We start from the raw sequence: 27,402 nt of genomic DNA on the forward strand, positions 1-27,402 counted from the left end.
TCCCCTCCTGGCCCCGCCCCTTCTCCCCTAGTTTCGCCCCCTCACTTTCCCTCCTAAACTCCGCCCCTCATTTTCTACCTAGGCCCGCCCTCCCCTATCTCCCAGCCCCGCCCCCTTGCTTCTGTCTCGCGGCCTCCACCCTTTCCTTCAGCCTCGAATTCCTCAATCCTATCTTGTATCTTCTCCCGGGCCTGTTCTCACTTCCCCTCTGGGCCAGACCACTTCAGTCTAGTCCACTTCCTTTCTCTCTCCGGTTCACTATCTACTCTTGACTGTACTTCTTCTTCCATTCTTCGCTTTTCTGCATCGCACTTTACCATCGTCCCCTCCCACTCACGCATCCTTGAGCCCGGATTAGGCGTTGATTCCCGCCGCCGCCCCCTCAAGCAAACACACGCACGCGTTGGAGGCTTTGGTAGCTGTACTACCGCAGACTCCTTGATTCACTCATTTAGTCTTCAATGAAATGCCTGTGTCTTCTAGGTGGCTCTATAGTGCCACCTTCAAGGGTGAGCGCGAAGCTCTACTGTGGGCCTGCGACGTGGTGGTTTGGCTGTGTGTAGATGCCAACGGTGTTTGCTGGAGGTGCCCCCTCGCTCGCGAGCCCTAGAAGCCCTTTACCAGTTCGCCCTTTCTCTCTCTTTCCAGCACTATGGGGCTTCTGCTCGGCTCCCACTTTAAATTCATAGCTGAGGCCGGATTGTAGTTTCGCAAATACAGTTCTGCTGGGGGACTTTCCAAACTCGAGTATTTCCAGCTCTGAAAAGGAAATAAAAAGTTCAGGCTAATCCCTGTAAGGGGTTTTCCCCTGGATTTGTCTGTTCAGTGGCTAGTCTGATGAGGACTCCAAAGTCAGTCCTTTTCAAAGAGATAATGAGTATTTTGCCCTAAATCATTGGCAAAATCCGTGAAAACAGCAATGGGTGATTGTTTTCAAACTCAGATTTCCTTTGAAAGTTCATAGTTGTTGCATGATCCATTTTTTGTTTCAAGAAGAGGGTTGTAATTAGTTTTAGGTATAAAATAGATGTCAGATAAAGTTATGACCAGATAATATGACCAGATCAGCGAATGATTGGGATCCAAACCTAGACCCTGGTTTTGTAAAGTAACAGGCATATCCCAGGGATCTTTGCTTCTGGAGAAACATGATCCTTTATTCCAAGACTGGTAGGAAACACTTCTCACTCTGTAGAAGCAGTACATACATTGTTATTTTTATGGTTACATAAAAGCCACATTTTCTACTTTGTAATGCTTGTAAAACTTTAATTACTGACAACCTTAATTTGGTTTTCATTTACAAAGTAATCTATAATTGACATCAGATTGGTTTCAGTTTTCTTGTTAAAAGCAAAAGTAACTGATTTTCTGAGTAGAAATGCGATTAATGTTTTAAAAGGAATAAGTTTTAATTACAATGTTTGTGTCAAGTGTGTATATTAATCAATCCTAGTAGGCAGCTCTGGGTGTGGGCCTTTTCCTCATGAAAAGGAGGGCTTGGTTTGTCCTCCCAAATTATGTTCATATTCAGGAATGGCATAGATAAATGCTGTAAAGAATTTTAATATTATTCGATAGCCATGGATCAGGTGATGTGTTCTTTTGAAACACCTTTTCCCTTTCCCCTAGTTGATGTTGTTAATGTTACCAGAGGATCTTGCAACAGGTTTGAGAGTTTAGGGATGATTGCAGACACACGTGATGCTAGTTGTTGAAAGTTAATTTACATGGAAACGTTGGAGCTAGATATTTTGTTAGGGATAGGCTAGGTTTTGGCCTCATCTTTAGGTTGTCAGGGGAAGTGTGAAATACCTTCACTTCTGGCAAGTTGAATAGACATTTTTCAAAAGTTGTATACTTTTGTTACAGGTTTCAGAGTTTATTTCCTTGGGTAATATTTGAAAAAATGACTTTTAGAAATGAGAGCTATTCTAGTGAGTAGCACACAGAGTGTAATTTGATGAAAATATGAAGACACTGGAGTTATAAAAGAGTGTTTAGGACTTTGGGATCCACAGTTATACTTGGTGGTGAGTAGAACGTCGTCTTTAGAATTAAGAGATTGGATTTTGGTCAGATCTGCCATGAACTGCATAATATGGAACAAATTATTTAACCTTTCTAGGTCTCAGTTTCCTCATATGTAAAATGAGATTTAAATTCTATAACATTCTTTGATTCTCTTCATGAGATCTATCAATTTGGCTTATTCCAAACTGCCATTGAGTGCTTACGCTTTCTGTTAGGTCTCAATCCTGATACTCAGAAATTCATATTAAAACACAGGACTCATGTTTGATTTATGCCAAGCATTACGTTTGTGTATTGACTACATTTATGCTTTCTTTTTCTTCCTGTGGAACCCCTTTTGATTTCAAAAACTGAGTAGTATGTCGAACTGCTTTGGAAACCTGGCTTAAGCAGTAGAAGAATGTTTGAGTCTTTGAAAGACTATAATTTTAATTAATGTCTGGTTTTTTAGCAGGATAATGGTTTTTAAAGGTTTCAGTAGGTTTTGGGGGCATAACATGTTCAATTTAAGTGATCTTTGTTAAAGAGCATTATCTCGTGGGCATTTTAGAGTTTGTTGGCACATCAAACACTTGGAAAACATTCATTTTAAATTTAAACAGGATTTGTAAAAACTTTGTTCTTATGTGGTACACAAATGAATCCCAGATACGTTATTTAGGCCATTTTGGGTAAAAAGATGGAATTTTGAGATCTAAGGGTTCCACAGTGCTCTTCAAATAAATTAAATTTTATTCTAATGTTAACCGGTTAGTTGAAATACCAAATGCCTAAACTTTTTTGTGCTTTTATGCCTTAAAATACTCCCAGTGCTCCTTGTGTTTTTATATCTTTCGGAGCATGACTATTGCAAGAAAAATTCTAATTTCTAGTTGGAAGAGCAGGGAGACTTCGTGGTAGCATGGGGGAATGGAGACTATTTTTAAAGTTGTGTCACATGTGATATAAGGCTGACTTGTGTTTTGGAATCCAGAGGGTGAAACTTAGAAACAGTTGTAGTAAATAGTTGTTAATAACTTTAATTGATTAATAACAGGTGACCTAATTGATTCAAAATAGTTAAGTTTTTCTTAAGAAAGATAAAGTTGTCAAGAGCATTGCCTTTGTCACATTGTACCAGCAAAAAGCTTCCCTTATGTAAGGCAGGCAAAACTTTTAACAACTATAACTCAGATAAGGTGGAATTTCTAGCCGTTTAACCATGTGCTACACCTGAGTTTGCATATTTTCCTCAGGGCTGGCTTCACGTTTATGAGGTACAGTCAAGGCACTTCTTTCAGCGGAATTATCTTAGGGTGTGGGATGGGTTAAATCAAATAGTATTGCAAAACTTAAATTGCAATTATACTTTAAAAGGAGTCACATGCTAAAAAAAAGTCACGCTGCCAAATACAGATTTTATTGATTTTATTTGTGATTTGATCACATTTGTGTTGTCTTAAGAAAACCTTTTTTAAAAATCCATTTTCTTTATACTTCTTTGACCCACCTAACAGACTTAAGAAATGAAATGTTTCATGTACTTTATTTCTATCTATTTTTATAGTAGTTGTGATTTATCAAACTAGAATTTTTGCCTTCAAGTCTTTGTCAGAGTTCAAAACTCCTATTTTTGCAACCATGAGAGTCGTATCTGGACTTGGAGTTTTTCCTTATACAAATTTTCATTTTCTCTGTTTGGTCACATTGTCAAGTTCTAATGTGGAACACTGAGTGAACCAGGATGATTCTGGGGGCTGAGTCATTTATGAAGAAGTATTTCTTCATGAATAATAAAAAAAGACCCATAATATTTCAACATCAGCTCAATGATCCAGTTAACTAGCTTGGTTATTGTGTAACACATTTGTGGGCACTGGTTAAAAGTTAAAATAGCTGAATTAAGCATTTTAGTGAGTGCTAAGACTGAAAGGGAAGTTCAAAAGATCTTCTGAAATGGATGAAATAATTTACTATTTTCTAGCTGAGAAACCCTAACTTTTAGGATTCTTATTTGGATCAAATTTTCATAATTTCAAAACTATTTCAGAGTTAAATTATTTTTAACAAATAGAGAATAAAAATATGTGTGTTTTGGGGTCACCAAACAACTTAAGTTACTGGTTGTTGTAGGTGAATTTTATTGAGAGAAAAGCCCAAACTTCAATTGGCTTCTAGTCCACAACACTGACTCTAGCTGACCAGCCCCTACAGCCACTCTAGTCAAAGACAAGCTGCAGAGCTGTGATGGAAAGACAAAAGCCTCCAGCCATGTGGATCAGGCAAATCTTCTTTTAAAATATTGGAATTACTGTTGTGTCTATAGATGCAATTTACTCCATTTAAACTAAGTGGAATGTTATTTCCATATTTCTGGATTAAAGGGGAAAAATCCTTTTATTGTTTGAAAACAAGGCTTAAATAATGTACAATCAGTGCGGCTGGTGATGCACCCCACTCTGTAATTCCAGCTGTGTTCACCTCCATTGCAGCTGAAAGGAATTCTAATTGGGTGAGGAATGTCGGCAACATCATGTATCACTGAGCGTGAACCTATTATGCTGGCTGCTGGGTGATGCATTTCAGATGTTTGAAGCTCCTGAGTCAAACTTGGAGGTTGCTTTCAGGACCTGGAAGAGAACGGGTTGTAGATGGCAGCCTGCTTTATCGTCTGTTGGGCATCCCTAAATTCTCTAACGGCCACCGTGCTTTCTTGTGGCTTAAACACTGGATTTAGGAATCAGAAGGTCTGAATCCTACTTCTAACTCACAAAAGTGCCACAATGAAGAAATGGGGTGGGTGGAATTTTAATATTTTCATGACTCAGTTTTTCTATCTGTAATTCAAGCTATCTGCCTTTTTTTATATCGCACAAGGACTTGGTATAGATTAAATAGTTTGAGTAGTTATGAATTATTTATAGAGTAGCACAATGTAAATAGAGCCTAGATTCCTGTTACTTCTTATTAAACCATTATGTAAATGGAAAAGCTAATGAGGTACTTTAACGTTGAAGAAAAGCTATAGAACCTATTGATAAACATGGAAAAAAAATACTCAAGAACAAATTGTTAAGTTCTCCATGCATTCAGAAAGTTCCTTAGGGAAATAATGTTATAAGCTAAAGCCAGCATCATCTTTAATTATGAAACCTTGGAAGCATTCCCTTAAAATCAGGAACAGTACAGGTATGTACATTGTCACAGTTGTTAATAACTAAAGAAAGTCATAAGGAAGCAGGAAGCAAAGTTGCTGTTATTTGCAGGTGATACGATCTTATATCTTAAATCCAAAAGAACCAGCTGAAAAGTAATTATAAACAATAAAAAACTTTAGTAAGAAAATTTCTCCATGGTTGAATAAAATGGGTGAAAATCGATATGAAAGGCAAACTAGGAAAAACAATTTGCCTATTTGAAAAAAAACAATTTGCTTCCTTTATATAGAAAGAGCTTTCAAAATGAGTTAGAAAAAGGCCAGTGACCTATTTGGCAAACAATATGGACAATTCACAGAAAAGAATGAAAATGGATTTCAAAACAAAATATCAAAACTAAAGGTTAAACAGTTTTCCATCTAGTAGATTGGCAGAGACCAGAGAGTTTAAAAATATGATGACAGGTGTACAAGAGCAGAAACTCTTGAGAATGTAAATTAATACAATAGAGTAAGGAGGGCAGTTTGGTACTATCAGATAATAAATGTACTCTTTAACAATTCTGCCCCTAGGAATTTTTCTTACAGATATATTCACACATTTATGTAAAGTCTTGTGTGCAAAATTATGGCAGCATTGTTTGATATTTTTAAAAGACTGAATATAATCAGAGAACTAGTTAAATTATGGTATATCCCCCGGGATGTGTAGTTGTTTAAAAGAATAAGATAATGCTTTATATTCTGTTATGGAACATTCTCCAAGATATATTATTGAGTGGAAGAAAAGAGCTTGATTTAGAAAAGTAGATATTTTATAGACTACTTGAATAATAAAACAAAAGGGAATTTACAGGTGTATTTGTATAGACCATTACTGCAAGGATACTGTTGAAAATATTGTTTGTGATTTCCTCTGGAGAGGAGAATTGGAGCTAGAAGGTCCAGATGAGAGACTTTTTTCACTGTATTCCTTTTCTACTGTTTAATCTCCTCTTACCTTTTCCCTTCTTGAACACAGATTTCTTTTCAACAATTAAAAATGTTAAAAACAAAAAAGGATCTACAGCTCTTAAGAGTTTCTTAGAGCAGCTAGTACATTAATTGCCAGTAGCAATTGTTTTCAAAAGTAGGTGTTCTGAAAACTCAAAATAATTGTGCCGAATGTTTTTCAAAGAAATAAAATAGCATTTAAGAGTACATATCAGTGTTTATGGATATTTCCTCACAAGGAGGATTCCTGGGTTCTAGAGAGTGAAATACTTTGCATACTCTATAGGTCTGAACAAACCTATTTTCCCTGAGAATATGTTCTGATACTGAACATATTCTCAAAAAAAAAAAAAAAAAAATTGTTCCAGCATGATATTAAAGTAAACCCAAATGATTCCAGATCCAGAAATCTGGTCCTGCTTAGACCTGCTTTCTATGGTGAGTCCTTTGAAAGATGGGTGTCTTGACTCTGAATAATAGTGCTGGTTTATATCATTTATTTGGAATGTCATTTGAGGTTGTCTCCTGCTTTTTCTATAAAAGTAGAAAATGTTGTAACTGCAGGTAATTTATTGCCTTTTTTCCTCTTTTAGATCTTTGGGATAAAATCCTAAATTTTACTGGATTGTATTTCTCCATGTATTACCTACAAATTATAGATTTGAGAATTGTGTGATGCCTGTTTATACATGTCAGTATTATTAACACCTTATTTTTTACATTGTTTTATAGTTTCCAAAGAGTTCTCCTGTACGTTTCCTCACATGAGCCAAGATATCAAGCCGAGCTCAAAAAGGGGTGGTTTTTTGCATATGTTTTTATTTCTAGGTTTAAAGGGGTTTAAAAAAAAAAAAAAAGCATGCTAGCATGCAATTTTATTATTTAAAAACACATTTTACAGGAGAGAAGGATAGTTCCTCTTGTCCTGAATGGATAACCATTTCATGTGCAGATTAAAAATACTCAGAAGCATGCTTAATCCAACTATAATAAATTCACATGCTTTACAAAAATCAATAGTCATGAGCAGGAGAAGGCTCACATTTACTCATGGGACATCAATTTAACTTTTAGGTTTTAGTAAGAATAATTCACACTCACAAAATTAGACAAGCTTTTGGGGGGTAAGGTAGCCTTTTTTCCCCTCCATAATTATGCAAGATTGGCAACATGACATTCCTGTTCTTCCTCAAACGTGCCTAGTAGACACCCAAAACTTAACATGCCCCAGTCTTCTTGACCCTCCCTCCCCAGAAACCTTTTCTTCAGTCTTCTCCACTTCATTGAATCTAACTAGTTGCTCAAACCAAAAATCAAGATTATTGTCATTGTTTATATCGAATTTATCTTCAAGTCTTCTGATTTCTGCCATCACAGTTTATCTGGACTGTGTCTTCTCTTCATATTCATTGCCTCCATTCTATTTTCAGCTGTGATCATCTCTAGCTTGGACAAATGCTTCTTGCCTTTTTTTATTTAAATATTGCTTGCAACCCAAACCAGCCTGCTACAATATTAGTTATTTCTCTATTTCAGACGTGTTAAAAGATTAATCTTTAAAGTCCTCGTTTTGGCTAATTCTGCAGTAGAGATGAACAGTGACTTGCTAGCATCACCCTTCTCCTTGCTAGTGCAGCATCTTCACTCTGCTACATTCACTACTTGTAGCTTCAGCTCCAGGAGCAGTGGTGAGGATGGCCAGTTGTCTTTGTCAGGGTAACATGGAGCTTCTCATGGTCTGGTGATTTAGGGATGGCCAATGACAAGATTAATTGTGTACAATGGTGGAGAGAGATCAGGAAACCAAATTGAAGCCTACTATTTGAAGTAATTGGGAGCGGGAACTATATAGTAGTCTTTACATTCCAGAACACGTGGTACATTCTCTTGTACAGGAACAGCACATCGATTGCCTCTGGATAACTCATGATTTTATCACCCTTGTCATTATTCCCCAAGATGCTCTGACCCTAGTCTGCCCTATCTTAGTAAGTGTCATCATCAGCCAGTCAGTTGCTTGGACCAAAAACCTCGGTGTCCTCCTTGATTTTCTTTTCCCTTCTCTCTCATCCTCAAGAAGTAGTCGACTCTGACCTTAGATACCGTATCCTGAGCCTTTGTATTCTCTCCGTCTCCACTATTACCACCGTAGGCCAAGGCATTGTCACCTCTCACCTGGATGCCTGCAGTAGTCATCTCCTAAATGGTTTCCTTCTATATGTTGAAATACCCTACACACAAAGGAAAGGGCAGCATACAGTTCATTGATAATTTTATAAACTGAACATACCTGTGTAAACTAAGATCAGTGGTTCTCGGGGGGCAGTTTTGTCCCCCAAGGAACATTTGGCAATGTCTGAAGATGTTTTTGGTCATTATAGCCCTGTGAGTACTAGTGGCATCTAGTGGGTAGAGGCCAGGGCTGCTGCTGAACATGCACAGAACTGATGGCCACAACAAAGGATTTTCCAGTCCAGAATGTCAATAGTGCTGGAGAAACTCTGATCTAGATCAAAAAATAAAATATTACTAGTACCTGGACTACCCCACCCCCAAAGATAATCACTGTCCCTGACTTCTTACAGCCAGTTTAGAATTTCATGTTAATGGAATCATACGGTATGCATTCTTTTGTGATGGGCTTCTTTTGTTTGACATTGTATTTGTGAGGTTCAACCATATTGTTGTGTGTGGCTGTATGTCATTCATCCTCTTCATGGAATAGTATTCTGTTATGTGAACATACCATAATTTATCCCTTTACCAGATGCTGGGCTATTGGATAGTTTCTAGTTTGGGCTGTTAAGAATACCTCTACGGACATTCACATGTGTGTCCTTTGGTGAGGATATGTATACATTTCCGTTGTGTCCTTTGGTGAGGATATGTATACATTTCCGTTGGGTGTATGTTTCGGAAGGGAAGTGCCAGGTCATAGAGTAAGCAGATATGTTCAACTTTAGTACAGTACATCCTCACCAGCAGTGTATGAGTGTTCCAGTTGCTCCATATCTTTGCCAACCTTGATGTTTTCTTTTTCATTTTAACACTTTTTTGGGTTATGGCATGATGTCATTTTGTGGTTTTGCTTCTACTTAGACTTTTCTCAAATCCTTACTTTTAATGGCAACCTTAGACATCTTATTTTTTATTATTTTTTTAGGATATTGCTTTGGTATATGCATGGCAATACCCAAGGTTTCCTCCTCTCCCAAGAGACAATTTTCATCACCCTCATAGGCAATACCGTCTGTCAAGAATGAATGACCTACCCTAGTGTGTGTCAGAGTCAACCCAAGGGCTTGTTAAAACTCAGATTGCTGGTACCCACCTCTAGCCACTAGCAAGTATGTTTATATAGGTCTGTGTCTGGATATAATGTAAAAAAAGGCAAAAAGAGAATTTTATTCAAAACCTTGAAAATTCGTTTCTGTGAATAGTTTCATTTATTACTTAGATAATATTTTGTCCTCATACCAGATTTCCTTCCTGAGATCGCCTGTGTATGTTCAGACTTGTTTTCTTTTCAAATAACTAGTTCTGTATTAAAACGATATGAACAGAGAGAATTGTATTTGGTCCAGAAAGAAATAGATGCATAGTTTTCACACAATCACGATGTGAATTTTATCTATTTAATCTTTTACTATTATAAACACATTTGTTCTCCCTAAAGCCCCAAATAAAGTGACTTGTATTTTGTGGGTCATATATTATGAGCATTACCTTAGGATTTAAGTATGACTTAGATATGCTTTCAGTTTTTTATTTATTTTAAAATTGAGGTACAATTGACATATAAGATATTAGTTTCAGGTGTATAACATAATGATTCAATATTTGTATGCATTGTGAAACAATCCCCACAATAAGGCTAGTTAATATCACTCCCCTTGCATAGTTACAAAAATTTTTTTTCTTGTGATGAGAACTCTTAAGATGTACTCTCAGCAACTTTCAAATATGCAATATATTTTTAATTTTTAATTTTGAAGTAATTATAGGTTCACAGGAATTTGAGAAGAAATGTACAGAGAAGTCCTTGTGCCCTTCACTCAGCCTCCCCAATTTTTAACATTCGCATAACTTTGGTATAATATCAAACCCAGGAAATTGACAATCAACATTGGTACAATCCACAGGGCTTGTTCAGATTTCACCAGTTCCATGTGCACGTGTGTGTGTGTGTGTGTGTGTGTGTGTGTGTGTGTGTAGAGTTCTTATCACATGTAGATTTGTATAACCACCACCGCAGTCAACAACTGTACTGCCATCACAAAGCTCCCTTGTGCTAGTTATCCCTTTTAGAGCCACACCCATCCTCAGGACCCCTGGCAATCACTCTTCTGTTCACTATCTCAAAATCTTTTCAAAGCATAAATCAGATCGTGTCATTCTCTTCCTTAAAGTCCTCCAGTGGCTTCCTATTCATAATAAAATCATTTCCCCTCTGTGATTCAGCCAGTCTCCCTTTCAGACCTCCTCTGTGTCACTCTCTCCCTTGTCTTATTGGAGGACACCCCTTCTGGAGGCAGCATTGTTTTAGTCGGCCACTCCTTTTTGGCCACATTGTGAATTAGGAGACCTGGGGACTGGGCAGTCACAGGCTGTTGTCAGCCAGGTTTGGGGTTTCTTTGATCGTACAGCACCCAAAAAACCTAGTCTGCTTTCTCCTTGGCTTCTGGGCAATTCCAGGGGCTTGAACCAAAGCCTGAAATGTTCTCAGGGCTAGAATTTGGCCCATCTTCCTACCTTTGGTTTCCTGGCCTTCTCCTTCGCCTGTCCTTCAGGGCCATTGGAAACACCTGGTGGGGTGGAGGGGCCTCGTTCACTTGCCCCTCACTCGTGATGCTCTGCAGTTGTATCTCAAATGATGTGTCCCGTTTTTAGGATGAGAATACCTCACAGTGTTTAATCTTGAGATACCTGGGGGTCAGGGTTCTTTAGTCCACCCTACTGCACAGTATTATCTCTTGCCCAGTCATCCACCTCCCTTTCTCTCTTTAGCCTGTTCTCATTCTTCAAATCTCTTCAGTTGCAATTTGTAGCAGAAAGGGCCTCTTTCAGCAAAGGCAAATTTTCTTCCCTTTTCGCTTGTCTCTTTATAGGTCCTTACGAAATGTTGTGAGGGCACATCAAGCCACAATCTGATTGTTTCTGTCTTTAATAATAAAGTTAAATGCTCAGGCCAAGTCAGTAGGGTGTTTGTTCATTGAGTTTTACCCTGCTTCCATTCTTCAGCTGATTTCACATTTTTACTTCTATGTTGTATTTACAATACCACATTGCCTGATACTGATTTTTTTAATTAATTTTTAAAAAACAGGATGCTTTCATATGTAATTAGCAGAAAATCTAATTTAAATTGGCTCAATAAAAAGAATTTTATGCAAGAAATTCACTGAAAATCCAAAAGAAGTTCCAGTGCCATGACAAGAACCTGGTTGTTCTCCATTTCTCAGTGCTGTGACCTCACAGCCATTCTTGGCTCTTTCTCTTATGTTCAAAAGGTCACTACCAGCAGCTTCCCTGGCTCTTTGCTTCTAGCTTTAACCAGCAGAAAGGTTAAAAGTCCACTTCTCAAACAGCTCATTCCTGCAGTAGATGTCCTAGAGCTGAATCCTCTTGTCTGACTGGCCTAATTTGGGTCACATGGGCATCTCTGAACCAACCATGGTGGCTAGGATGATGGGATGTGCTGGTTGGACAATTACGGTCCATCTCAGAATCTAGTAATGGTGTTAGTCCCACACAACGTATAGGACTGGGACCTTTGAGGGAACAGGAAAATGGATGCTAGGAAGGCAACTAACAAATAATTAGACAATACCATTTAAAAAAATGTATGATTCTAGCTTTGTGTATGCTGAGTGTAAGGATGGAAAGCTACCATTTAATGAACTTCTGAAAAAGAAGTTCGCCTTTGTAGTAATGTGAGGCAAAAGATGCGTGTTTGTAAAGGTGCCACTTTTGCCAAGAGTTAGGCATGGTAGCTTTATATGTGAACTTACCCCGAAAATTTCATTGTCAGTTTTTATTATTGAATGTTTCTGGACTGTTGTTTTATTTGGGATTATTTCAGTACTAAGATTTAAACAATTCAGATTGTAGGGATGCATTCTTACATTATTTCCCTAGAGATAATAGGGTATTTTAAGAACAAAAAATGCATGTTAATTGTAAATTGAATTCAGGTTGTATAGAAAGAGAAAATTTGGGGTTTTATGCAACAGTATAATTTTTTATTAGGTGATTACCAACCTTCTCTGTAATAAAGGCTTTGAATTAGTGTATCTGTTCTTGATATTTGGAGCTCTGTATATTTTCACTCCTATAGTCATTTTAAAAAGTGCTTATTGAATATTTGGCTCACCTTTGAACTCATGCTTCAAGAAATGGTCGGCACTCTCAGACCCTGAAGCTCTTCCCTCCATGGAGTGAGTGAGGCAGAGTGGTAAGAACTGGGCAGGAGCCAGCTGTGCCTTTAGACAAGTGACCTCATCTCTTAGGTTCCTCGGCTATAAAAATGGGGAAAATAAGCAGAGCCTCTTTAGAATGTTGTGGGTATTAAATAAAATAATCCATATGCAGTGTCTGGTACATAGTGTTCAATATATGTTAGCTGATGTTAACATTGTCGTATTTCAGTGAATCTCAGTTAATTTTGATTGAAAGTCACACCATTGTTTTATATACCTCTAAAAAAGAAATACCAGTAATTACAGTATAACATATGATTCATTTATACATTTCAGAGATGTTAAAATATATTTTTAAAAATGTGCCTTAGAATCAATGATATATGGTATTATGGCTGTCTCTGACTTGAAAGTCTTGGAAATTGTTTGCATACCCACAAATTAATGCCATCTGTCTTCAGTTTAAACATAACACAGTGTGATCTAAAGTTTCTTTTCATTTTTGTTTTTGTCCTAAACTTACATTGGGTTTGGTCTCATATGTTTCATTATTGGCAATATAATAATTACTGATTCATCGTATAGGTTTAATAATGGATTATACAGGATCCATGATAGGCTTGCCAACTTTCGTTATTTGCTTTACCTCAGCGATTTAGAAAACATTTAGATACGCCTTAGGAAATCATTAATATTGGTTGAATAAACCTATTTGGAAGCTAAAGACAGGTTAAATGATAGTGCCTGTAATCTTTTAGAATAGCCCAAGTTGTTGGCAGAAAGCCTGGTAAGGAAAACGCCTTTGATACACCCAAACACATTCAGTGTAGAAAGCGTAATACTGATATTTGAAAGCAGTGCGTGGTAGTTGATTGTCCACTAAAATATAAATGTGGACAGTATATTGTAGGGCTTGAGACATAGTCACAGGCTATTTATGTATCAACTTGGTGTAGTAAAAAGTTGCTATGTAATATGCTTAGCATAAATTTAGAAGTAAAACCCATAAGGATATCACATGACCTTGCTAGAGTGCTGTTTCTCTTGGAGTCTGGTATTTATAATATTGTGAATGGAGTAGTATGAGCCTGGTTGTTGTTTTTAGTCCAGTTTTTTATATGGATTCTAGAAGTCTTTTTAGAGACTTGACCTGTTTGTTTATTGCATTATTTAGGGCTTACTTCATAAGCTGAATGCCAGCAAGATTCTACTTTTGTTTAAGACAACCACATGAACGTAGCAGATGTGCTGTTGGATTGTCTTATCATAAGCCCCAGAGGCTGCCCCCTGGCACATCTGGTACATGAAGTCTTTAAATGTTAGTTGATGGTGTTAAGATTTTGGAAAAGACTGTATATCATTGTATGCCATATTTTAATGGCATTCGTAAACAGATTTTCTTTCTGGAAATCCACGAGGGTTTGTTTGCTGTATTTTGTATAGGGTTCAGCTGAACAGTATGAAAAATATACCTTTAGAAAAGGAGTTTTACTGTAGAAAATGGTATCTGAATTGAAGTAACAGGAAAATAATTTCCTAAAGGAGACAGTTTATCAACTTAAGCACTTTTCTCATCACCTGCGTAGTAGTGATGTTTCTGTTTAGAATAGACAGAAGCCAGTCCAAGATCGTTCAACAAGGCTTTACAAAAGGATATGATTATGTCAGTGTTACTCCAGGTGTTTAATTTCAGGCAGGATGAGTCAAGGATATGGTGTTTCTTATATTAGAATAGATTGGACTTCATTCAGAAAAAAAACTCAGACTCATTAATTTGAAGTGTATATATCAGAGCCTAAAAAACATTTTAGTTTTAAAATAGATAATGCATGCACATGCTATAAAAGGGTACCCATTAAAAATGAGTCTTCTTCCATGTCCCTTGTCAATGGGCTTGCCTCCAGAGAGGTAACTATTCTTACCTTAGCATTACTAGTTTCTCCTGTATTCTTCCAGAGATTTTGTGTTCCCTTCCTTTTCTCTCACTCTCCCTTTCTCTTTATTACAGATGATGGCTTATTATATGCACTATTGTGCACCTTGCTGTTTAGGGGGATGGTTCTATTTTCATTCCTCCCGAGCTGCCTCTATGGCAGAAACATCGCTGCTCAGTGACTATTTGCTCTTCAGCATTCCCCAGCTGCTCAGCAGTTAGGTGGGACCATGTGATTGGGTCTGGTCAGTGGCCATGAGGAGGGATTTGTCCCACTCTGGGCCTGAAGCAGTAAGAGCCTGCAGCTCTGCCGTGGAGCCTGTGAGCTGTGTACTGTGTATCATAGGGTGGGGCCTCTATCAGTGTGGGTCCCTGAATGATTATGTGGAGCAGAGGGTCTCCGTCCACCCTGGCCTGCCCCCCCACCCCCCACTCAACATATGCTACATGTGTAGTGGTGGCAAGGAATGAACTTCCAATACATTTATTTGTTCCTACATCATATAAACCGCTCCTTATTGATGGAGTGTTTCTTCTTAACAGCTGTGAAATGCATGACACTTTGAATGAACCCAGTTCAGATGATCTGATAGTTTGTTAAAGAACAAAAGAGCATCTAATTAGACAATAATCATTTTAAGTAAATACCAGAGTAATACATTTTACCTCAGTGTGTTACTACACAAAAGGACTGTGGACCCATCAAAAATGTAAAGGGAAAAGAGGCATTTTATTATTTAAGTGAATCTTGAGTCTTTATAGTTCATAATTTTTGCATTCAAATTTGATATTAAATTTCTAGTCAGCTTTATTTCTAAAGGAGGATGAGCACCAAAGCCGTATCCACTAGCTTCCCCCAGTATTGAGCAGGATACTTAAGGATGACAAAAGTATTGCAAAAATATAGTCGTCTCTACCCAGAACTTAACAGGACAAAGGAAGTGAAACATTCACTGGAAACAGTTAAACACAATAAGAAAAGCACCACAGCATGAAGCAAGAGCGTGGCCTTTCTGCAGGTCAGACCGAGGTAGTAGATGCCAGACAAGTAGAGGAAACAGAGGACACGGGCTTTGGTGGCAGGCTGAGGGGACTATATGGGTGGCAGTGGTGAGGTGGCGGAGAGACTTGATCAGAGGTGAGATAAAAAATTCTCATTTTTGAGGCCTGCTGTGTAGTGGAAAGGGTTTTTGTATTCGGAGGACAGCACAGGAGCCGGTGAGTAGAGTAGCGTAGTGGCCACAAGCCTGGACACTGTAGACCTGGGTTCCAATCCTGGCTTGGCCCCTTTCTAGCCATGGAAAGTGCTAGGAAGGCTGTACCAGGGAAAGTGCTTAAAGAAGTTAGTTGTGATGTCTGCTGCTGCTGGGGCTTAGAAAGAAATTTAGTAACAGAATCAGGCCCCTTCACAAAGTAAGTGTTATGTTACTTTGTTTATGCAAACACTGGATGGTAGTCTTTCTAGGGTGCTTTACAAGGAGTTTTGGTTTGGGGCCAAGGTAGGCTAAACCGGCTACAGAGTTTCTCTGAAGAAACATTTATTGAATAACTACTGCGTTCTAGATTGTCTGGCAACCATCATGAAGGGGATAGACCAGAGGAAGGAAATACTGTTTACTGAGTCTGTTGTTACAAAGTTAACATCAGATCCCCTATTTGGCCCTTGAAAAACCATTCCAAGTACAGGAGATAAGTGTCTGTAAAGCAAGTTAAGTGTTGTAAGTACTAAATGATGTTGGGCGTCCTGATAAAATGCAGCCGGCTCTCGGGTTGAATGAGTGCTTCCTCGGATGGGGGTTGAGTGAGCTCTTCCTCGGATGCACTTTAGAATCTTGCTGGTTGATTATAACGTGCTTACTTAAAACTTTCTTAGAAGTTCTAACACTGGGCCTACTTCCATTTACAATCAGGTACTGTTTAAAATCATTTTGCAGGCCAAGTGAATCAAATGTAAAGTTCACAGGAGGAGATTGCTCAAGGTAGGGAGGCAGATCCCGTGAGAGCTCCTGGCCTAGTTCCCTTTCCTTGGCTCTGCCCTGGGTCACTTATACTGGGGCTGTGTGACCGTCATACCCAAAGTTTGGAGTCTCTCCAAAAGTATTCTAGAACAAGAGTCTACCAAGTGCTCGCTTTAGAGCTTCTGTGTTGGGACGCAATTCTTTGGAGTGCCCCTTCTATCTTTTGGCCTTTTGAAGTGGAAGCTAGGTCAGGTATGCAAACTCCATACTGTAAAATTATAAGGTGAATGCCGTGGTTAGAATATGGTTTTAGCGCACAATTGACCTGGGTTTCAGTTCCTGCTTTGCTGCTCAGGAGCTGGGTGACTTTAGGCAATAATGATAAAAGATATTTGTCAATTATTGAAGCTTTTACTACTTGCCAGGCAGGCACTGTGTATGCTAAGTGCTTTTTTATGAGTTATATTTCCTCCTGTCTGTCAACTTACAAGGTTGGTACTCTTCTTGTCCCCATTTTGGAGACAGTGGAGTGCAATGCCGTCAGCAGACCCAGTTCCACCACATACCAGTGGCCTTGGGCAAATCACACATTTCATCTGTAAGCCTCAGACAATACCAGGCCTCATAAAGTTGTTGCAAGGAATAAATGAAGTAACGCACACCCAGCTGTTGGCCAGCATCTGGGAAGGGCTAGCTTGCCTAAATTAGACTAAAGTGTAACTGCTTTGTAAAGTTATTTTTCTTTTTATTTTGTACGTTGGTGTAAACCTTGTTTCTGGATCTAGTTATTTTCTTTCCTGTCTCCAAATTATTCATTAAACATCATTCAGTTAAATGCTCCCGTGTTCAGTCAACCACCCCAGAAAGCGATCACATCGAGGACTGTTGGGGGCTGGGTGGGGGAAGTGGCACTGGCATTATTGTGGCACAGATGAGTAAAGATATGAAAAGGAAAGAATATATATTCTCCTCAAATCACTACCACTTCTTACCAACCTAGTATTTTTATTGCTCTTTACCGCTTGACCTACACCTATTGTTTATGTACTAAACATCAGAATAAACTGTGCCTTATTATTTATTGCATATATTTTATGCAAGTGCCACTCTAATTACGGTTCTATTAAAAAAGTTTCGATGACTTCCAAATTTTGAAAATTCTTGATTTAAGCTAAATAACCCCATACTGTTTTTCTGTTTGATTTGGTCTTTGTCACCCCCTCCCTGTGAAACTTTACATTCTAATTATTGTGATGAAGCTGGTTGTCACTTTGAGATAGAACATTTCATGGTTCCACTTAATTAGCCTTTAAACTCATGAACCAAGTTTAGGAGAGAATCTGCCAGTATAGATAATTGTTGGATCTTGGAGACATTTTGAACAATACCCAAAGACAACACCAGTGATTGTCCAAAAGACACAAGAGAAATGATGTGAAATTATGATTGTGTAAAAAATGGTTGATGTCAATGCGATTTAGTCTTCTTGGTAGTGGGAGGACAAGGACATTACCATTTCAAAAATGCTACAAACAGTAATTGTTTTCATTGTGTCCTAACAGCATGGAAGAGCTACTAAGCGGGGGGCACTTTGAAGGAAACACGCACAGTGGCCCAGATACTGAAGACTCTGCTCCCCGAATCCCACAGGGTGCAAGTACTACTGGGAGCTCATTTGAACAATAGTTTTCCCCTGAAGTTTGAGGAGCTTGTCCTTGGGTGTGGTGCTTCCCTCCACCGTTTGTATAGTTTCCAGACTGCTATGATTTTATCTCTCAGTAATGTTCCAGGAGGTTTTCTTGAAAATAGAAAATTGCCAAACCGCCTATCAAATCGAGTTTGAAAAGAGACCTCTTGGGAAAGGACAAACTAAGTATTCTAAGTGGTCTGCGATCCAAAGCATTTCCTGGGCTGAGTGTTTATCAAGGCTAGGCTTTACTTCCAAACTAAGCTTGAGAAGAATCTGGGCCTGCTTCCCAGCTGATTGGGGGTGGGGAGAAGAGGAGGAAGCGATTCTGGAAGAACAGAGAAAATCTCACTCTTTTTATCTTACACAGTTATCTGCTGAAACCTGTCTACAGAAGTGGCTTGCAAAATAGAACCGTTTTGGAGTGTGAAGTGAGATAGGCTGTTATATAGTCTTAAAAACTATGTATACATACATATGTACATATACATATATATGCACATGTATCTATAATATTTTAATTATATTCTGGGGATGGAACATTGGGTCAGATTAACTTTTCAGTAGATTGGCCCTGTTCTTCAGTGGTAAAAAGCAGAGAAAAGAGCGTTATCTCTCTGTTAATTGTCATTAACCTCAAGTCAAGAGTGTTTTTGCTGTGATTCTTATCTCAAGAGTTCAAGGTCTCAATTGATACATTTGGGAAGAGTGAGCTGTTTGAGGAAATAGTAGTGGCAAGTAAATAATGGTTTTTCCTTCCTGTCTGACTCAGTATTGGAGACCTCTTTTTAGATAATATGTTGATTTCAGTTCCTTGATACTGGATTTGATCATTACGGACATCCAGGTATAGAGAGTTGTTTCTTGCTCTCTTAGTAGAAATTTTATACCGAAAACCTGTCTCCCTTATTTCACTGTTTCTTTCCCTTAAAGTTTTTGTAGTCACTACTTCTTTATTGAGACTTAAGATGGTGGAAGTGCCAGAAGGAAATTTCTGTGCCCTGAATAGTGCCAGCTTTACGTCCTCAATGACATGTTTATATGTATTTTCAAGTTGCCCTTCCCCCCGCTCCCACCACCACCAATGTGCTGCTGTGCGTGTGGGTCCCCTAGCTGAAGAGGCTGGCATCGATGGTGAAAGACTTCAATCTAAATTTACATTCTCTTCAGAGATTCCATGTAATACTTCCTTAAATTTAAGTCACAGATTTCAAAAGCTGCTGCTGTGTGGGGCTTCCAGTTTTATTATTTTTTTTCTGCTCTAGAAATAAAGACAGAGCAGGAAGGACTGCTTCTCACTCCCAGCTGCTTCAGAAGTTTCTACCATTGTAGCCAGAATCACTAGAAGCTTCTGTAATGAATTTCAAGATAAGGGGAGTAGGTCTGATGATGATCTGACAAGTGGCAGACCATCATCACCAGTCTGAGGGAATGTGGGTGAAACACGCACTTTGGGTCGTATTGTAGGATAATGATAGGACTTCTTTTTGTCTGACACCTATAAATGCACCTGGACACAAGTGAGCCATGGGCTAAGCCAATACATTTAATTTTTAGGGATTACAATACATTTGGAAGATTTTTGAGTCAAGAGAAAGTTGAAGATGGGCTGTTGGACTTAAAATCATGGATGTTTTATACAATCTCCTTCTCTCTTCTTGAGTTAGTGACAAGGCATTTTCAGATTCTTTAAGTTCTTTATATTGAAAATTTCAATATGTAGAGGCCCCAGACTGGAGAGCTCTGATGTGGAAGGAGGAAGGAGCCAGCTTTCCTGCCACTCAGGAGTCAGGGGTCCTGGGGGCTGCTTGCTGTGGAGTGATCATACTTGGGCCCACATGTTGTCACACATCAAACACCTTTTCAGTTTTTGTTGTTTCTATAACCTTATATTTGGGAAATACATAATTATATTCTTTAAGAGTATTCTAATATGTTCACTGTTAGATAAACATATATACAGTCTCATTCCCAGCATTCCCCCAGCGTGGGTCAACAACTTTCCCATAAGCATGTCTTCTTTTTGTGACTACCCTATATTTCAATACTTACTCTTTTTAAAAGATTCATTTGATTTTTAGGGAAAGGTAATATAAACATGGAGCAACATGTAAACTGTACAAATGGCTTATTTTGAAAAGGAATTTTCTTCACACCTGCTCCTTCCCCAGAAACAATCCACTGGTAACAATTCTGGTATATTTTTGCAAAAATGTGTCAGATGAAAATGCTTATATATTCTTCCTCCCCCCCCCCTTTAAAGGGGGAGCATATAATACACAGTTCTATACCTTTTTTTCACTCAATAATATATCTTGGAGAGCTTCCCATATCTTTATATATGGAGCTGCCTCATTCTTTTTTTTTTAATTGAGATAAAATTCACCATATATAATTTAGTGGCTTTTAGTGCATTCCCGGTGTTGTACAGCCATCACCACTAACTCCAGATCGTTTTTCATCACCCCAAAAAGAAACCCAGTACCTGGTAAGCAGTCACTCTCTGTTCCCCCAGCCCTGGCAACTGATCTGCTTTCTGTATGTATGAATTTGCCAATTCTGTGCATTTCATTAAAATGCAGTCAGTCATACAATATGTGGGCTTTTGTGTCTAGCTTCTTTTCCTGGCATGAATGTGTTCAAAGTTCATTCATGTCGTAGTATGTATCAATATTTCACTCTTTTTTATGACTGAATAATGTTTTGTTGTATAGATGTACCACATTTTGTTTATCCATTCAGCAGCTGATGAACATTTGGGTTGTTTCCACTTTTTGACTATTACAAATTATGCTGCCATGAACATTTGTGTGCAAGTTTTTGTGTGAACGTATGAATTCAGCGCTCTTGGGTATATACCTAGGAGTAGAAACTCTGGGTCATGTGAAATTCTATGTTTAAATTTTAAAGAACTGCTAAACTGTTTTACCCAGTGGCTGCATTATTTTACCATCCTACCAGCAGTGTATGAGGGTTCCAGTTGCTCCACAACACTTGTTATTTTCTCTTTTTTTAAGTTACTGTGATAACCATCCTAATGGGAATGAGGTGGTATCTTATTGTGGTTTTGATTTGCAATTCTCTAAGAACTAATGATCTTTTCATTTGTTTAGTGGTCATTTGTTTATCTTCTTTAGAGTAGATATTTAGAGAAATGGCTATTAATTGGGTTGTCTTTGCATTGTTGAGTTATAAGAATTCTTTGTATATTCCGGATACTAGACCCTTATCAGATATATGATTTCCAAACATTTTCTCCCATTCCATAGTTTGTCTTTTTTTTCCTTCTTGATAGTGTCTTTTGATACACAAAAGTTTCAAATTTTGATGAAGTCTTTATTTTTTGATTTTGTTCTTTGTGTTTTTCGTGTCATATTTAAAAAACCATTGCCTAATCCAAAATAATGAAGAATAATCCCTATGTTTCCTCCTAAGAGTTTTATAGTTTTAGCTCTCACTTGTAGGTCTTTGATCCATTTTGGGTTAATTTTTATAAACATTGTGAGGTAGGGGTCCAAATACATCCTTTTACAAGTGGATACCAGTTGTCCCAGCACCATTTGTTGCAAAAGACTCTCCCGTTGAATGGACTTGACACCTTTTTGAAAATCAGTTGACCATAATGTATTGCTTTATTTCTGGACTCTCAGTTCTACTCTGTTGATCAGTAACATCTCTCCTTATACCAGTCTCACACTATTTTGGTAACTATTGCTTTGTAGTAAGTTGAAATAGAAAGTGTGAGTCTTGTAACTTTGTTCTTTTTCAAGATTGTTTTGACTATTGAGGGTCCTTTACATTTCCATATGAATTTTAGAGTGACCTTGTCCATTTCTATAAAAGAAAGGCAGTTGGGAGTTTTGATAGGAATTACTTTGAATCTGTACGTCAATTTGGGAATTATTGCCATCTTAACTATTAAATATTACAGTCCATGAATACGGGATATCTATTTAGGGTCTTTTAAAATTTCTTATAACAATGTATAATAGTTTTCAGTGTATATAAGTTTTATACTTCTCTGGTTAAATTTATTGCTAAGTATTTTATTCCTTGTGATGCTAATGTAAATGGAATTGTCTTTTTAATTTTATTTTTGGATTGTTCATCGCTAGTGTATAGAAATACAACTGGTTTTAGTGTATTGATCTTGTCTTCTGGAATTTTGCAGAGATCATTTATTAGCTCTAATAGTTTTTATGGGGCTTCTTTAGGGTTTTCTATGTATAAAATTATGCCAGTTGTGAATAGAGGTAATTTTACTTCTTCCTTTCCAATCAGGATCCCTTTCATCCAGCAAGAGTAGACATTCTAGTCTTATTCCAGTTAATAGGGGGAAACCATTCAGTCTTTCATCACTAAGTATGATGTTAGCTGTGGGTTTTTCATGGATGCCCTTTATCCAGTTCCCTCTGTTCATGCTTCGTTGAGTATGGTTTTGTTGTTGTTTTTATTTTAATCATGAAAGAGTTTAGGCTTTATCAAATGCTTTTTTCTGCATCAATTTAGATGTAGTTTTTTCTTTTATTCTATTAATATGATATATTACATTGATTGATTTTTGACTGTTGAACCGCCTTCGCATTTCTGGGATACACCTCACTTGGTCAGGGTGTATAATCCTTTTAATACACTGTTATATTCAATTTGCTTGTATTTTATTGAAGATTACTTGCAGCTATATTCGCAAGGGATACTGGTCTGTGATGTCTTTTTCTGACTTTGGTATCAAGATGATCCTTGCCTCACAGAATGAGTTAGGAAGTGTCCCCTCCTATTCTGTTTTTGGAAGAATATATGAAGGCTGGTGTTTTTCTTCAAATTTTCTTTAAATGTTTGTAGGACTCACCAGTGAAGCCATCTGGTTCTGGGGTTTTTCACTCACCAGTGAAGCCATCTGGTTCTGGGGTTTTTCCATTTTTGGAAATTGATTACTGAATCAATCTCTTGTTATAGGTCTACTCAGATTTTCTCTGTCTCCTTGAATCAGTTTTGGTTATGTGTTTTAAAGAATTTCTTCATTTTATCTAGGTTATCTAATTTATTGGCATACAATTGTACATAGTATTCTCTTATAATTATTTTTATTTCTGTCAGATTGGTAGGAACGACCCCACTTTCATTCCTTATTTTAGTTATTTAAGTCATCTCTCTTTTTTTCTTGGTCATTGTAGCTAAAAATTTGTTGATTTTGTTGATCTTTAAAAAAAAAAACAACAATTTTTGGTTTTGTTGATTCTATTATTCTCTATTTCACTTATCTCTGCTTTACTTTTTATTATTTCCTTCTGCCTGCCTTGGGTTTAATTTGCTCTTTTTCTAGTTCCTTTAGATGGAAGTTTTCAAAGTAAGTATTTACAGCTATAAATTTCCCTTTGTGCAGTGGTTTTGATGTATCTCATACATTTTGCTATGTTGTATCTTAATTTTTCTTTATCTCAGAATATTTTCTCATTTACCATGTAATTTTCTTGACCCACTGATTTTTTTAAATGTGTGTTTAATTTTGACATATTTGTGAAATCCACATTTCTTGCTGTTAGTGGTTTCAATTTTATTCCACTGTGATTGGAGAAAATACTTTGAATGATTTCAGTCTTTTCAAATTTAATTGAGACCTGTTTTATGACCTAACATATGGTTTATTCTTGAGAATATTCCACATACACTAGAGAAGAATGTGTTTTCTGCTATTGTTGGATGGAATGTTTTGTATATGTCTGCTAGGTCTTTGATTTATAATGTTAAATCTCTTTCCTTGTTGATTTTTTGTCTAGTTGTACTGTCCATTATTTGAAAGTGGGGTGTTGATGCCTCCAACTATTATTATAGAACTTTCTATTTCTCCCTTCAATTATGTCAGTTCTTCCTTCATATATTTAGGGCTCCATTGGTAGGTGCATATGTATTTATAATTGTTATATCTTCTGGATGAATTGACTCTTTTTCATTATTATAAGGTCTTTGTTTGTCCCTTGTAATGATTTTTTGTCTTGAAGTCTATTTTGTCTAATATTAATATAACCAATCCAGCTGTCTTTGGTTACTGTTAGTGCGGAATATGTTTTTCTATCATTTCACTTTCAACTGTTTGCGTATTTGGATCTAAAATGAGTGTCTTGTAGACAGCATATCGTTGGATCATGTTTTGTTATCCATTCTGTCCATCTCTGCCTTCGTTTGAAGAGTTTAGCATATTTATCGTTATGTACTTGCTGATAAAGACTTCTTCCATTTCTGTATTTGTTTTCTGTATATCTATCTCCTTTTTTGTTACAGCGTTGCTCATTACTGCCTTGTTTGTGTTAAACCAACGGGGCCTCTTTGATGGACATGTTGTGTGCACAATGCTGCAGTGAATATCCTTGAATATGTGTCACTTTGCACCTGCGAGCATATCTGTTGGTAAATTTTTATAACTGGCACTCCAACTGCTGCTGGAGCGGTGCTGACAAATATAGGAAAACAGCAAGGAAGCCCCTTTCTTTGGTGCCCCTCTAGAACTTCCCATTGGCTGAAGTGAACAAGAAGCCAGCCAGCATGGGGTCTGGGAAATGCAGTTTGTAGAGCATCTAGCCTCAGCCTCACAGAGTAGAGCAGGCTTGGAGAGGAGAGAACCTGGTTAAGTAAATGCACATAAGAAATCGTATCCCTTGACATCTTATTCCAAGTGTACAGACCGATTGTCAACTTTTAAAAATTTACTTCTTAATGTCGTATTAGAAGAAGTCAGTCTCTTCTGCATTACAGGTCACATTGCAAATTTGTTAATCTTGTAGATTAACCATCCAGGGTTCTTACTAACCTTCTCCTTTGATTTAAGGTATGCTTATTACTTTAGGCTTGCAATTGTGCCTGTAGTAACGGAATTGAAAAAATGACTCTGGAAAGTGCTGTGCATCTAATGGGCAGTACTTCTGTATCTTTCAAATATGAGCAAGAACACCATCAGTTCCTGTATTAAGTTATTGGACAAACAACATATTTCAAGTATTTCAAGACCTAACCACATCCTACCTTCCTTCCCCCTGCCCCCAGGTCCTATTATTCTGCCATTATCAAATAGCATACCTAGGAGGAGGTGACTTATTGCATATTTTGTCATCCACAGAACAGTAGAAATATCTCTTAGAACTGGAAAAAAACTTTGGTGGGCATATTTTAGAGTGACCATATTTTCCCCTTCTGCCCGGAACAGTTCTGTTTTAAACCTGTTGTCCTGGCACAATTAATAATAGTACCCTTTCTATTTCTAAAAAGTGCCCTGGATTGGTTGCTATGATCACTTGATATAAAACTTACCTATCTGACAGATGTTCACGCCATTTTCTCTGGTATAATTCTAGTCTTAGAAATTCTAGAACTTAACGCCTCATGTTTAGTGGTGTCATAGGTCACCATGTGAGAAAGCCACTCAGAGGCCCCAAGACTGATGGCGTGTGTGGCTACATTGAACATATACAGGATTTTGAACATCCGTGCTTTCGCAGGGTGTGTACTTGTACATCCAAAAACATGCATGTCTCTAAAGAGATTTTTTCTGTCTTTATTAAAGGAATGATTCTTTTCAGGATGAGAGATCCTATCAGTCTTTTTAAATCGAAAGTCTGAGTGTGAGGGCATAACAGGGAACGCCTGGTGTGGACCAGTTGTTAAAACTCCACATAGCAACAATGGCCAAGTGTTCTGTAAGTTGTGAGCAGGATGTGAGCTTCACCTGGTCTGGCTAGGTCTGCTCTGTTAGCACCCTTCACGTACTGTCAGAAGACTGGCTTAAACTTTTAAGTGCGTTTGAGAATGTCTGTTAAGAATGATTTTTTTCAAAAGAAGAATGACTTTTGCAAGTGTTCTCACATAGGAAAATTAAGTTAACAACCTCAGTTTTCATCCTTTTCACACTTTAGGGATATTTATCACAGATTTTCTAGGTCAGGTGTGGATAAATGCAAGTAAGTCTGCTGTCGAAGTGAAGTAAAATGTCTCACTACGCTAGTGGTGTTACTCAAAAGAACAAGTGAGATTTTGTTGAAGGTAACCTCTTTTCTCCAGGATACTGTTTGATGCCACTTTGGAACTGGCTTTGAGAAGGTTAAGACCAGCTTAATATTGCTTGCTTCTTACAACTGTATGCTATTTGGCACAGAGCAGCCCTGCAAATAGGACAGAAAGATCAACAGTGGGGACTGTTGGAGGTTGTCACCCAACTTTCTCTGTATCTGAGAATAGTCGTTTTCCTGTTGTTAGTTGTGTCAGGTGCAAGGGATTTCCAGGAGCTACTAATGAGCCTAGATCAGGAGTCAACCAAGTGCAATCAGAAAAGAGTCAATGTAGGTTTTAGATTTTTAAAAGTGAGACTTTACTTTTCTGAAAAGAATGCACTCTTTGAGAGGCTCCAGCTCTTGAGGGTTCCCTGCGATGGCAGAGTTCCTGTGTCAACAGGTAAGGATGGATTTCATTCCCAGCCCCTCCTGCAGATGGCGTGGGAAAGCGCCTTCTGTGTTTGATCTGCAGGTCAAAGTCATCTGTCTTTGCTAAATCTTATTTCCTTTGGTGACACGAGAATGTACCTTTGTCACAGAATCTACCATATATTACTTCCATTTGGTGAATAATTTCTTCCTACCATTTCCACATTTACTTATCCAATATGGGGAAAATACGAAGAGACTATTTTATCTTCACTGCAGTGATCGGCAGGTAACCCCAAAAATGCAAGGAACTTCTTAGCTTTGGTTTAATTCACAAGTCACTTGAGGACAACCAACTGAAGGGAGAAAAGAGATCACAGAAAGCAACTTATTCTTAAAATGAGAGCTGGCCACCTGTCAGATTTGCCGGCAGTCATTACCCTCACTGCTTGCTCTCGTGGCAGCCAGAGTTTGGGCTTTTTCCTTGTGGTTCATGTGACCTTGTGTTCTCAGTATTTACCAAATGTTTTAAATAGTTTTCTAAAAAATTTCCTTCTTCATTTCCCACAGTGTGCACATTCAGACCATAAAAGGACCTATTGAGATAAATGTGAAAATTCCACAGACGATAGCGTCTCTGAAAGATAGGTTTTTAGATTTATAGCGGCTTCAGGTAGTTTAACGATAGGCTAAATTTTTCTAAATTTTTGATATTTTCCAGTTTGCTTTCTTGGGATAGTCAGTCCATCTTGATAGCGAAGTCAACACTCTGATATCCTTAAACTTAAATAAGCATTAATTGAGCAGCTACTTCACGCAATAACTTTATACAGT

General features: G+C 37.7%; 1 protein-coding gene across 3 annotated transcripts in view; it reads left to right on the plus strand.

The window, feature by feature from the left end:
* The first annotated feature begins 451 nt into the window (after window positions 1–451).
* SMURF1 (SMAD specific E3 ubiquitin protein ligase 1) overlaps window positions 452–27,402 on the plus strand; it is a 93,698-nt gene continuing 66,747 nt past the window's right edge. For all 3 annotated transcript variants that reach the window (XM_015598129.2, XM_015598130.2, XM_015598131.2), the window contains exon 1: window positions 452–509. In XM_015598129.2, the coding sequence (XP_015453615.1) occupies window positions 467–509 (43 nt within the window). In that variant the 5' untranslated portion in view covers window positions 452–466. The remainder of the gene's footprint in view (window positions 510–27,402) is intronic.

This window comes from Pteropus alecto, unplaced genomic scaffold, assembly GCF_000325575.1.
Source record: "Pteropus alecto unplaced genomic scaffold, ASM32557v1 scaffold78, whole genome shotgun sequence".
Classification (NCBI taxonomy): domain Eukaryota; kingdom Metazoa; phylum Chordata; class Mammalia; order Chiroptera; family Pteropodidae; genus Pteropus; species Pteropus alecto.